The sequence below is a fragment of the Oncorhynchus nerka genome, linkage group LG16 (assembly GCF_034236695.1).
Source record: "Oncorhynchus nerka isolate Pitt River linkage group LG16, Oner_Uvic_2.0, whole genome shotgun sequence".
In the NCBI taxonomy this organism is placed as follows: Eukaryota; Metazoa; Chordata; class Actinopteri; order Salmoniformes; family Salmonidae; genus Oncorhynchus; species Oncorhynchus nerka.
In genome coordinates, this window is record NC_088411.1 from 38,771,364 (window position 1) to 38,784,223 (window position 12,860).

At 44.8% G+C, this 12,860-nt stretch overlaps 1 protein-coding gene across 1 annotated transcript in view; it reads right to left on the reverse strand.

The window, feature by feature from the left end:
* Positions 1–12,477, reverse strand: part of LOC115144509 (serine/threonine-protein kinase LMTK1-like) — an 83,421-nt gene extending 70,944 nt beyond the window's left edge. The window contains 1 exon segment of the mRNA XM_065002325.1: positions 12,336–12,477. Coding sequence (XP_064858397.1) covers positions 12,336–12,477 — 142 coding nt within the window.
* Between the last annotated feature and the right edge of the window lie 383 nt (positions 12,478–12,860).

Consider the following 12,860-nt stretch of genomic DNA (forward strand, 5'->3'; position numbering starts at 1 on the left):
AGGAAATGGAATGGCAGGAAACCATATGTTTGATGTATTTGATACCATTCTACTGATTCCGCTCCAGCCAATACCACAAGCCCTTCCTCCCCAATTAAGATGCCACCAACCTCCTGTGATCATGTCTTCTGTTTCTTCTCAGTATAACATCACTGTCTTCTGTTCTTCTCAGTATGACGTCACTGTCTTCTGTTCTTCTCAGTATGACGTCACTGTCTTCTGTTCTTCTCAGTATGACGTCACTGTCTTCTGTTCTTCTCAGTATGACATCACTGTCTTCTGTTCTTCTCAGTATGACATCACTGTCTTCTGTTCTTCTCAGTATGACGTCACTGTCTTCTGTTCTTCTCAGTATGACATCACTGTCTTCTGTTCTTCTCAGTATGACGTCACTGTCTTCTGTTCTTCTCAGTATGACATCACTGTCTTCTGTTTCTTCTCAGTATGACATCACTGTCTTCTGTTCTTCTCAGTATGACGTCACTGTCTTCTGTTCTTCTCAGTATGACGTCACTGTCTTCTATTCTTCTCAGTATGACGTCACTGTCTTCTGTTATTCTCAGTATGACATCACTGTCTTCTGTTCTTCTCAGTATGACATCACTGTCTTCTGTTCTTCTCAGTATGACATCACTGTCTTCTGTTCTTCTCAGTATGACATCACTGTCTTCTGTTCTTCTCAGTATGACATCACTGTCTTCTGTTCTTCTCAGTATAACATCACTGTCTTCTGTTCTTCTCAGTATGACATCACTGTCTTCTGTTCTTCTCAGTATGACATCACTGTCTTCTGTTCTTCTCAGTATGACATCATTGTCTTCTGTTCTTCTCAGTAGGACGTCACTGACTTCTGTTCTTCTCAGTATGACATCACTGTCTTCTACTCTTCTCAGTATGACATCACTGTCTTCTATTCTTCTCAGTATGACATCACTGTCTTCTGTTCTTCTCAGTATGACGTCACTGTCTTCTGTTCTTCTCAGTATGATATCACTGTCTTCTGTTCTTCTCAGTATGACATCACTGTCTTCTGTTCTTCTCAGTAGGACGTCACTGACTTCTGTTCTTCTCAGTATGACATCACTGTCTTCTGTTTCTTCTCAGTATGACGTCACTGTATGTGTGTGTGAGATTGAGTGCAAACGTGGGCATCACTGGGGCCGAGCTTCCTGCCATCCAGGACATCTACAACTGGTGTGGTAGGAAGGCACGGAAAATCGTTAAAGACTCTAACCACCCAAGCCATCGACTATTCGCTCTGCTTCCGCACAGCAAGAGGTACCGGTGCATCAAGTCTCACACCAACAGGAGCTTGAACAGCTTCTATCCCCAAACCATAAGATGGATAAATAGCGAACGAAATAGTTACACCTACTATCTGAGTTAATCTTGAGTCCTTACTCACCTTTTATTGCTATTTTTACACTGTCTCTATGCAGAATGACAGGACCCTACACACTGACAGGACCCTACACACTGACAGGACTCTACACACTGACAGGACCCTACACACTAACAGGACTCTACACACTAACAGGACTCTACACACTGACAGGACTCTACACACTGACAGGACTCTACAAACTGACAGGACTCTACACACTGACAGAACTCTACACTCTGACAGGACTCTACACACTGACAGGACTCTACACACTGACAAGACTCTACACACTGACAGGACTCTACACACTAACAGGACTCTACACACTAACAGGACTCTACAAACTGACAGGACTCTACAAACTGACAGGACTCTACACACTGACACTGACACTGACAGGACTCTACACACTGACACTGACAGGACTCTACAAACTGACAGGACTCTACACAGAGGTTTTGGATCAGTGGCTTCTTCCTTGCTGAGCGGCCTTTCAGGTTATGTCGATATAGAACTCGTTTTACTGTGGATATAGATACTTTTGTACCTGTTTCCTCCGGCATCTTCACAAGGTCCTTTGCTGTTGTTCTGGGATTGAATTACACTTTTTGAACCAAAGTACGTTCGTTACTAGGAGGACAGAACGCATCTCCTTTCTGAGCGGAATGACGGCTGGGTGGTCCCATGGTGTTTATACTTGCGTACTATTGCTTATACAGATGAACCTGGTACCTTCAGGCGTTTAGAAATTGCTCCCAAGGATGAACCAGACTTGTGGAGGTCTACCATTTATTTTTCTGAGGTCTGATATCTTTTGATTTTCCTGGTACAGAGCGGCATAGGCAAGATACAGTAGATGGTATCCAGTACAGTATATACATATGAGATGAGTATGTAAACAAAGTGGCATAGTTAAAGTGGCTAGTGATACATGTATTACATAAAGATGCAGTAGATGATATAGAGTGCAGTATATACGTATACATATGAGATGAATAATGTAGGGTATGCAAACATTATATTAGGTAGTATTGTTTAAAGTGGCTAGTGATATATTTTACATAATTTCACATCAAATCCCATTATTAAAGTGGCTGGAGTTGAGTGTGTGTGTTGGCAGCAGCCACTCAATGTTAGTGGTGGCTTTTTAACAGTCTGATGGCCTTGAGATAGAAGCTGTTTTTCAGTCTCTCGGTCCCAGCTTTGATGCACCTGTACTGACCTCGCCTTCTGGATGATAGCGGGGTGAACAGGCAGTGGCTCGGGTGGTTGTTGTCCTTGATGATCTTTATGGCCTTCCTGTGACATCGGGTGGTGTAGGTGTCCTGGAGGGCAGGTAGTTTGCCCCCGGTGATGCGTTGTGCAGACCTCACTACCCTCTGGAGAGCCTTACGGTTGTGGGCGGAGCAGTTGCCGTACCAGGCGGTGATACAGCCCGCCAGGATGCTCTCGATTGTGCATCTGTAGAAGTTTGTGAGTGCTTTTGGTGACAAGCCGAATTTCTTCAGCCTCCTAAGGTTGAAGAGGCGCTGCTACGCCTTCTTCACGATGCTGTCTGTGTGGGTGGACCAATTCAGTTTGTCTGTGATGTGTACGCCGAGGAACTTAAAACTTACTATCCTCTCCACTACTGTTCCATCGATGTGGATAGGGGGGCGTTCCCTCTGCTGTTTCCTGAAGTCCACAATCATCTCCTTAGTTTTGTTGACGTTGAGTGTGAGGTTGTCGACCTGGAATGCGAAGACCGACAACCGCCGAAACATCTATTCTATAAGAACATTTCTGAATGCGACTCTGAAGTATCCATTCTAACCACGAAAGACTCCAGGGACGCAAAGAGAAGTTCAGATGAACTTTCCAACAGAAAGACGGATGATTCCAACAGAGATCACGATGACACACTGAGCGTAAATATATATATTAATTGCAATTATTCCCAAATGTGTGAGCGTTCATGTGCAAAGGATTAGTATTTCTATCAATATAATGATCAACTGTGTAGTGTCTTCTGTCTTTCACGCCCTTCTCAGTCCCTTTTGTCTACCAAGCCGGTTCAGCCCACTAGGGCACATCCCTAATCATTTCCTTGTAGCCATATCTACTGTTTGTTTGTTATGCATTTCTGTCATTATTTAGTTAGTTAGTAAATAAATGATTAAGACAATTGATGTACGGATGACTCATAGTGAAGGCTGGGTTCGTGCAGATAACCAACAACTTACGACGTTTGGAATGAGACTAACGTCATAGTGGGTCTAGAACAATTCATTAACAATTCATTCATTAGAAGACTAATTGATCAGATATTAAAATATCTGAAAAGTTATATTAGGAAAATTATAACTTTGTAATCTGAATATTTTCCTTGCTGCCCCCAAATTCCTGGTTAATTACATTTACATGATTAGTTTAATCACATAATAATAATTACAGAGAATTGATTTGATAAAACAAGTATTTTATCACTTTAAAGATGCCAAAGACAGGATAGTATGCTGACGTATTGTGTTCTTCAGATATTTATTCTTCTGACTTGTGTGTTTTTTTTTTGTTTGCAAGAAAGGCATTTCACTGTACTTGCATGTGACATTAAAAACTTAACTTGAGGACAGAGACGAACCTGGAGGAGAGTCCCCTAAGCAAGCTGGTCCTGGGGCTCTGTTCACAAACACAAACCCCACAGAGCCATCACCAACAGAGAGATGAACCTGGAGATGAGTCCCCTAAGCAAGCTGGTCCTGGGGCTCTGTTCACAAACACAAACACACCCTACAGAGCCCCAGGACAGCATCTGGGGCTCTGTTCACAAACACAAACAGACCCCACAGAGCCGCAGGACAGCATCACAATTAGACCCAACCAAATAATGAGAAAACAAAAAGATAATTACTTGAAATATTGGAAAGAATGAACAAAAAACAGAGCAAACTAGAATGCTATTTGGCCCTAAACAGAGAGTACACAGTGGCAGAAAACCTGACCACTGTGACTGACCCAAACTTAAGGAAAGCTTTGACTATGTACAGACTCAATGAGCGTAGCCTTGCCATTGAGAAAGACCGCCATAGGCAGACATGGCTCTCAAGAGAAGACAGACTATGTGCTCACTGCCCACAAAATGAGGTGGACAACCCAAATTTATGTTTATTTATTTTCCCTTTTGTACTTTTTTGCACATAATATATGACATTTGAAATGTCTTTATTCTTTTGGAACTTTTGTGAGTATAATGTTTACTGTTAATTATTTTTTAATTGTTTACTTCACTTTAGTTCATTATCTATTTTACTTGCTTTGTGAACATAGAGAGAGCGAGAGAGGGAGGAAAGAGAGAGAGAGAGAGAGAGAGAGAGAGAGAGAAAGAGAGGGAGAGAGAGAGGGAGGAGAGAGAAAGAGAGGGAGAGAGAGAGAAAGAGAGAGAGAGGGAGGAGAGAGAGAAAGAGAGGGAGAGAGAGAGAGAAATAGAGGGAGAGAGAGAGAAAGAGAGGGAGAGAGAGAAAGAGAGAGAGAGAGAGAGAGAGAGAGAGAGAGAGAGAGAGAGAGAGAGAGAGAGAGAGAGAGAGAGAGAGAGAGAGAGGGGAGGAGGAGAGAGAGGGAGGGAGGGAGGAGAGAGAGAGAGAGAGAGAGAGGGAGAGAGAGAAAAAGAGGGAGAGAGAGAGAGGGAGGGAGGAGAGCGAGAGAGAGAGAGAGAGAGAGAGAGAGGGAGAGAGAGAGGGAGAGAGAGAGAGAGAGAGAGAGAGAGAGAGAGAGGGGGAGAGAGAGAGAGGGAGGAGAGAGAGAGAGAGAGAGGAGGGGAGAGAGAGAGAGAGAGAGAGAGAGAGGGAGGGAGGAGAGCGAGAGAGAGATAGAGAGGGAGGAGAGAGGGGAGAGAGAGAGAGAGAGAGAGAGAGAGAGAGAGAGAGGGAGGAGAGAGAGAAAGAGAGGGAGAGAACGAGAGGGAGGGAGGAGAGCGAGAGAGAGAGAGAGAGAGAGAGAGGGAGAGAGAGAGAAAGAGAGGGAGAGAGAGAGGGAGGAGAGAGAGAGAGAGAGAGAGAGGGAGAGAGAGAGAGGGGGAGAGAGAGGGAGGAGAGAGAGAGAGAGAGAGGAGGGGAGAGAGAGAGAGAGAGAGAGAGGGAGGAGAGAGAGAGAGAGATAGAGAGGGAGGAGGAGGGGAGAGAGAGAGAGAGAGAGAGAGAGAGAGAGAGAGAGAGAGAGAGAGAGAGAGGGAGGAGAGAGAGAAAGAGAGGGAGAGAGAGAGAGAGAGAGAGAGAGAGAGGGAGGAGAGAGAGAGAAACAGACAAAGAGACAGAGAGAAAGAGAGAGAAAAAAAGATAAGTGATACATTGGAGCTTCAGAATAGTGGAAGAAAATGATGGAGAGATAAGATATACAAGAGAGAGAGAGAGGGCGGCTTGTTTGTGAAGGCGCCTATCATATACCTTCCACCTCCATGTGGAGAAACATTCCTCAATTTGGGTTTTAAGAAAAGGGAGTACGGGGGTAAGTACAGGGTGGTAAATTGTGGATGGGCCTGAAACCAGGCTTTCACCATTTGAGCATGGTGGAACCTGACATTATCCCACACAATGACACAGCTCTACAGACCTGATTTAGCCTATCAAGGAAGGTTACATTCGAACAGCGAATCATGTGGCTGCCTGCAACTCAATATATAGAGTGTATAAAGTAGAGAGCTTTAGATGTTGTTCAACCAAACACTAGAACAGGCAAGATGAGTAATCTAAGATACTTTGACTGTGGTATGATTGTTGATGCCACACATGGTGATTCCAGCATCTCAGAAACAGCTGCCTTCCTGGGATTTTTACACACTACAATCTCTAGAGTTTACAGAGAACGGTGCGATAAACAAAACACATTCAGTGAGCGGCAGTTCTGTGGGCAGAAACACCTTGTTAATGAGAGAGGTCAGAGGAGAATGTCCACACTCATTCGAGCTAACAGAAAGGCCACACATGCTCAAATAACAGCTGTTTAAAACAGTGGTGTGCAGAATGGCATCTCTTAACGTACAACACCGTGAATAATTCAGGCTGTTGTGGAGGCAACACACACACACACACCCACACACACACACACACACACAAACTGAAAGTCCTGTATCTGCATGGCCTCCAGGGTCAACAGAACAGTGCTGAGTAAACAACCCAGTGATGTTTTTTGGAGTGTGTGTGTGTGTGTGTGTGTGTGTGTGTGTGTGTGTGTGTGTGTGTGTGTGTGTGTGTGTGTGTGTGTGTGTGTGTTGGTGAAGCCCTAGCTAAGGCTGCCTGCTAAACAGTACAGAACAGAACAGGCAGGGAAAAATTCAGCATATCCAGGCACAACACTGAGCCTGGGGAAGGACACGCGTCAGATACCTGGGCTTAAACATACTGTACAGACAGACACACACACACACACACACATACACACACACGCGACATGTCAAGTAGAAACATCAACTGTCCTCTCTCCCCTTGAACACAGGGAAAATCAAAATGGCTGCTCTGGAGAAACAGAAACATTGCATTATCTTTAGCTCACCACCACAGTTAGCTTTGAAATACTGTTTCCTGTGTAACTGGGTTACAGTACGTGGGCTGCAGGGAGGCGGTTAGCCGAACAATGCCTGACGATCAGTCAACCCAGTCAACCCAGGCTGCTACACTGATTACTGGGCTAACCCTAACCCAATCAAAGTCTGTAAAGGAGACATGTTTGACTACTTCCCTTTGGATGTTCTGGACGACACAGACGACAAGTGGAAGGACAGAGGATACAGGAGAAGGGGAGGAGAGGAGAGGAGAGAATGGGATGGGAGGAGAGGAGATGAGAGGAGAAAGGGAGGAGAGGAAGAGAGAATGTGAGGAGAGGAGAGGAGAGGAGAGGAGAGGAGAGGAGAGGGAGAGGAGAGGAGAGGAGAGGAGAGGAGAGGAGAAAGAGAAGAGAGGGGAGAAGGGGAGGAGCGGAGAGGAAGAGAGAATGTGAGGAGAGTAGGAGAGGTTAGAATGGGAGGAGAGGAGAGGAGAGAAGGGGTGGGAGGAGAGAAGGGGAGAAAGAGAGGAGAGGTGTCTGGTTACCCGTGGGGTTGTGGTGGGGTAGTTATGACACTGTACGATCGATGAGGGGGAATAAAACAAGTACCAATGGACTTTCACTTGTATGACCAGGTCTTTAACTCAGGCTGACATGGTGATGCTGATGGTTACGTCAGCCTCATGGCTCTAACGAAGGCTCAGGCTGGCTCAGGTGGAGCCCTATCGAGCCCAGTGGCAGGGAGGCAAATGCTAACTGAATGGTTCACAACGCAGAGAGGCTGTCATTTTGGATCCCTGTGTCAGTCTTCCATGTAAGGGTTAAACTACAAGAATGCCTGCAGTTCCTTATGTATCCCACAGCAGCAGGAAGCACAAGGGGGTGGAAGGGGGGTCAGGAAAAGGTTGAATTGTGTCAGTGCATCCCTGTTCCCGACTTAGCATCACCTTCAGTGGCTAGCGAAAGTATTCACCCCCTTGTCATTTTTCCTATTTTTGTTGCCTTATATATAACCTGGAATTAAAATAGATTTTTTTTTGGGGGGGGGGGGGGTTGTATCATTTGATTTACACAACATGCCTACCACTTTGAAGATGCAAAATATTTGTTATTGTGAAATAAACAGGAAATAAGACAAAAAAAGAACATTTGAACGTGCTTAACTATTCACCCCCCAAAGTCAATCATTTGCAGAGCCACCTTTTGCAGCAATTACAGCTACAAGTCTCTTGGGGTCTCTATAAGCTTGGCACATCTAGCCACTGGGATATTTGCCCATTCTTCAAGACAAAACTGCTCCAGCTCCTTCAAGTTAGATGGGTTCCACTGGTGTACAGCAATCTTTAAGTCATATCACAGATTCGTAATTGCATTGAGGTCTGGGCTTTGACAAGGCCATTCCAAGACTTTTAAATGTTTCTCCTTAAACCACTCAAGTGTTGCTTTAGCAGTATGCTTAGGGTCATTGTCCAGCTGGAAGGTGAACCTCCGTCCCAGTCTCAAATCTCTGGAAGACTGAAACAGGTTTCCCTCAAGAATTTCCCTGTATTCAGCGCCATACATCATTCCTTCAAGTCTGACCAGTTTCCCAGTCCCTGACGATGAAAAACATCCCCACAGGGGATGGTTTTCTTGGGGTGATGAGAGGTGTACCTTCTTCAATATGTTTGGGGCGTCTCCCACATGACTTTTGGTGAACAGCAAACGTGTTTGCATATTTAAGCAATGGCTTTTTTCTGGCCACTCATTCGTAAAGCCCAGCTCTGTGGAGTAAAGTGGTCCTATGGACAGATACTCCAATCTATGCTGTGGAGCTTGCAGCTCCTTCAGGGTTATCTTTGGTCTCTTTGTTGCCTCTCTGATTAATGCCCTCCTCGCATGGTCCATGAGTTTTGGTGGGCGGCTTGTTGTGGTGTCATATTCTTTCCATTTTTTAATAATGTTTCGGATAATTTTTTAGAACCCAACCCTGATCTGTACTTCTCCACAACTTTGTCCCTGTTTGGAGAGCTCCTTTGTCTTCATGGTGCCGCTTGCTTATCGGTGTTGCAGACTCTGGGGCCTTTCAGAACAAGTGTATATATACTGAGATCATGTGACAGATCATGTGACACTTAGATTGCCGACAGGTGGATTTATTTAATAACTAATTATGGGACATCTGAAGGTATTTGGCTGCACCAGATCTTAGTTAGGGTCTTCATAGTGAAGGGGGTGAATACATATGTACACACCACTTTCCTGTAGTTTTTTCTTCAAATTTGACTTAATTAAACAAGTTATATTTTTCATTTCACTTCAGCAATTTGGACTATTTTGTGTATGTCCATTACATGAAATCCAAATAAAAATCCATTTAAATTACAGGTTTTAAAGCAAAAAAATAGGAAAAACACCAAAGGGGATTAATACTTTTGCAAGGAGCTGTATGTACCATGATTTCTCCCTCCCCTGCTTCCCTCCTCCCTCTCTCCCCTGCTTCCCTCCTCCCTCTTTCCCTCCTTCCCTCCTCCGTCTTTCCCTCCTCCCTCTTTCCCTCCTTCCTTCCTCCCTCTTTCCCTCCTCCCTCTTTCCCTCTTTCCCTCCTCCCTCTTTCCCTCCTCCCTCTTTCCCTCCTCACTCTTTCCCTCCTTCCCTCCTCCCTCTTTCCCTCCTTCCCTCCTCCGTCTTTCCCTCCTCCCTCTTTCCCTCCTTCCCTCCTCCCTCTTTCCCTCCTCCCTTTTCCCTCCTCCCTCTTTCCCTCCTTCCCTCCTCCCTCTTTCCCTCCTTCCCTCCTTCCCTCCTCACTCTTTCCCTCCTTCCCTCCTCACTCTTTCCCTCCTTCACTCCTTCCTCCTCCCTCTTTCACTCCTTCCCTCCTCCCCTCTTTCCCTCCTTCCCTCTTCCCTCTTTCTATCCTTCCCTCGTCTCTCTTTCTCTCCATCCATCCTCCCTCCTTCCCTCCTCCTTCTTTCTCTCCTCCCCTCCTTCCCTCCTCCCTCCTTATCTACTCCATTTCTCTCCTTCCCTCCTCCTTTCCTTCCCTCCTCCCTCATTCTCCTACCCTCCTCCCTCCTTCCCTCCTCCCTCTTTCTCTCTTTCCTCATTCCCTCCTTCCCTCCTGTCTCTTTCTCTCCTTCCCCCCTTCCCTCTTCCCCTCCTCCCCTCCTTCTATCCTCCCTCTTCCTCTCCTTCCCTGCTCCTTCCTTCCCTCCTCCCTTCTCCCTCTTTCTCTCTTCCCTCATTCCCTCCTACCCTCCTTCCCTCCTGTCTCTTGCTCTCCTCCCCTCCTCCCTCCTTCCCTCCTCCCTTCTCCCTCTTTCTCTCCATTTCTTTTCTCTTTATTTTATCTATCTCATTATATCATTACATTGGTTCAGCCTCGGGACTTTGTCGTTGTCTGGATGATTATTTAGATGCTGGGCGTCTGTTACACTTCATTTCCTGTTGTCATTATGCATCCCCGTGGCGAATGTGTCCTCCTCCGGTGTTCTCTGGTGCTCAGAAGAACAGATAGCAACACTGTGATAAAGATAACACAGTGGGTGTATACTAACAGGAGTTGATGTCTGGTATTTTTATTAATGTTGGTTAAAGTCACACTGTGACGGTGATATCATGTTTTGTATGTCTATGGGCTGTGGCCTTCGAAATACTCTTCATCTGTTTTTTTTGGGGGGGGATCATATTCTTGCAGCTGTGCGTTTTTTACAGAGAAGTTTCAGTCATCTTTAAAAATACAAATAAATGTGGCCTCCCGAGTGAAAAAAAAAAAAAAAAGTTATTAAAAATGTCATTACCATAACATGGACCATTAAATAGCAAAATGGGATAAATGGAAGATTACAACAATGTGTCTCGAAGGACCATTGAAATTAGTAACACCACTGAGGAAAAGCAGACAGACAGGCTGTGGATCTGCAGGTGCACATCTCACATGTAGCTATGCTCTGCCAAGTCCAATGACAATGTAACAACAAAACAAGCTAAATTTAGATGCTACATTCTGGATTAGCATTATCCATTAGCATTAGCCATTAACATTAGCAATGAGCATTAACCATTTGCATTAGCAATTAGCATTAGCTGTTAACATTAGCAATGAGCTTTAACCATTTGCATTAGCCATTAGTATTAGCCGTTAACATTAGCAATGAGCATTAACCATTTGCATTAGCCATTAGAATTAGCCGTTAAAATTAGCAATGAGCATCAACCATTTACATTAACCATTAGCATTAGCCGTTAACATTAGCAATGAGCATAAACCATTTGCATTAGCATTACTCATTAGCATTAGCCATGGTTAGGTATGCCAAACACTTGACCACAGGCTGTGACTGTATGACTGTACATGACATACACGCTCCATGTATACGGAGGCTTGTTACATAATCACTGCTCCTCACTGGAGAAAACAGCTCAATATATATATATATATATTATTAAAACAGCTCAATATATATATATATATATATATATATTACTAAAACAGCTCAATATACACACATGGATGGACCATTTCCCTGTGGATAAAATAGACTAGAATCCATACACACACACACAAACACACACTCACACAGACACACACAAACACACAGACACACAGGCACACACACAGACACACACACACACACACAAACACATACACACACAAACAAACACACACACAAACACACACACAGACACAAACAAACACACACACAAACACACACACACACAGACACAAACACACAAACAAACACACACACACACACACAGACGCACACACACACACACACAAACACACACACACAAACAAACACACACACAAAGACACAAACAAACACACACACACACACACACACACACACACACACACACACACACAAACAGATACAAACACACACACACACACACAAACAAACACACACACACAGACAAACACACACACAAACACACACACACACACACACACACGCACACACGCACACAGACACACAGACACACACAAACACAGAGACACACAGACACACACAAACACACAGACACACACACACACACACAGACACACACACACACACTCACAGACACACGCACACAGACACACAGACACACACAAACACACAGACACACACACACACACACACACACAGACACAAACAAACACACACACACAAACTCACACAAAAAAACACACACAAACAAACAAACACACACACAAAAACACACACACACAAACAAACACAAACACACACACACACACACACAGACACAAACACACACACAAACAAACACAAACACACACACACACACACAGACACAAACAAACACACACACACACAAACACACACAAACACAAACTGGAGAGCCCTGCGGTTGCGTGCGGTACAGTTGCCGTACCAGGCGGTGATACAGCCCGACAGGATGCTCTCAATTGTACATCTGTAAAAGTTTGTGACTGTTTTAGGTGCCAAGCTGAATTTCTTCAGCCTCCTGAGTTTGAAGAGGCGTTGTTGCACCTTCTTCACAACGCTGTCTGTGTGGGAGGAACCTTTCTGATCGTCAGTGATGATGCGTATGCCGAGGAACTTGAAGCTTTCCACCTTCTCTGACTGCATCTTTCCATATTCCTATCTTTTCATCTCTCCATCATTCCTTTTCCTCCTCTCCGCGGCTGTGTTCTGTTTCAAGCAGCAGTGTGAGTGGTTAGGCTTATCTCTCTGGCTGTGGATATCAGGAGGAGAAGTGGATAGAAGATCTCTCCACCACTTTCCTCCACTTTCTATAAGGTTCCGTGATTGGCGTGGTTATCAATAGCTGGAGTCGGTTTTTGAAGTATTGATTTCTATTGAATGGAGAAAGCAGCGCTCCATTATATAACGGATCCATCAATTCAGTGGTGCTTCATGGTAACAACCATTGAGAGTGCTTTGTGTGTGTGTGTATATATGTGTGTGTGTGTGTGTGTGTGTGTGTGTGTGTGTGTGTGTGTGTGTGTGTG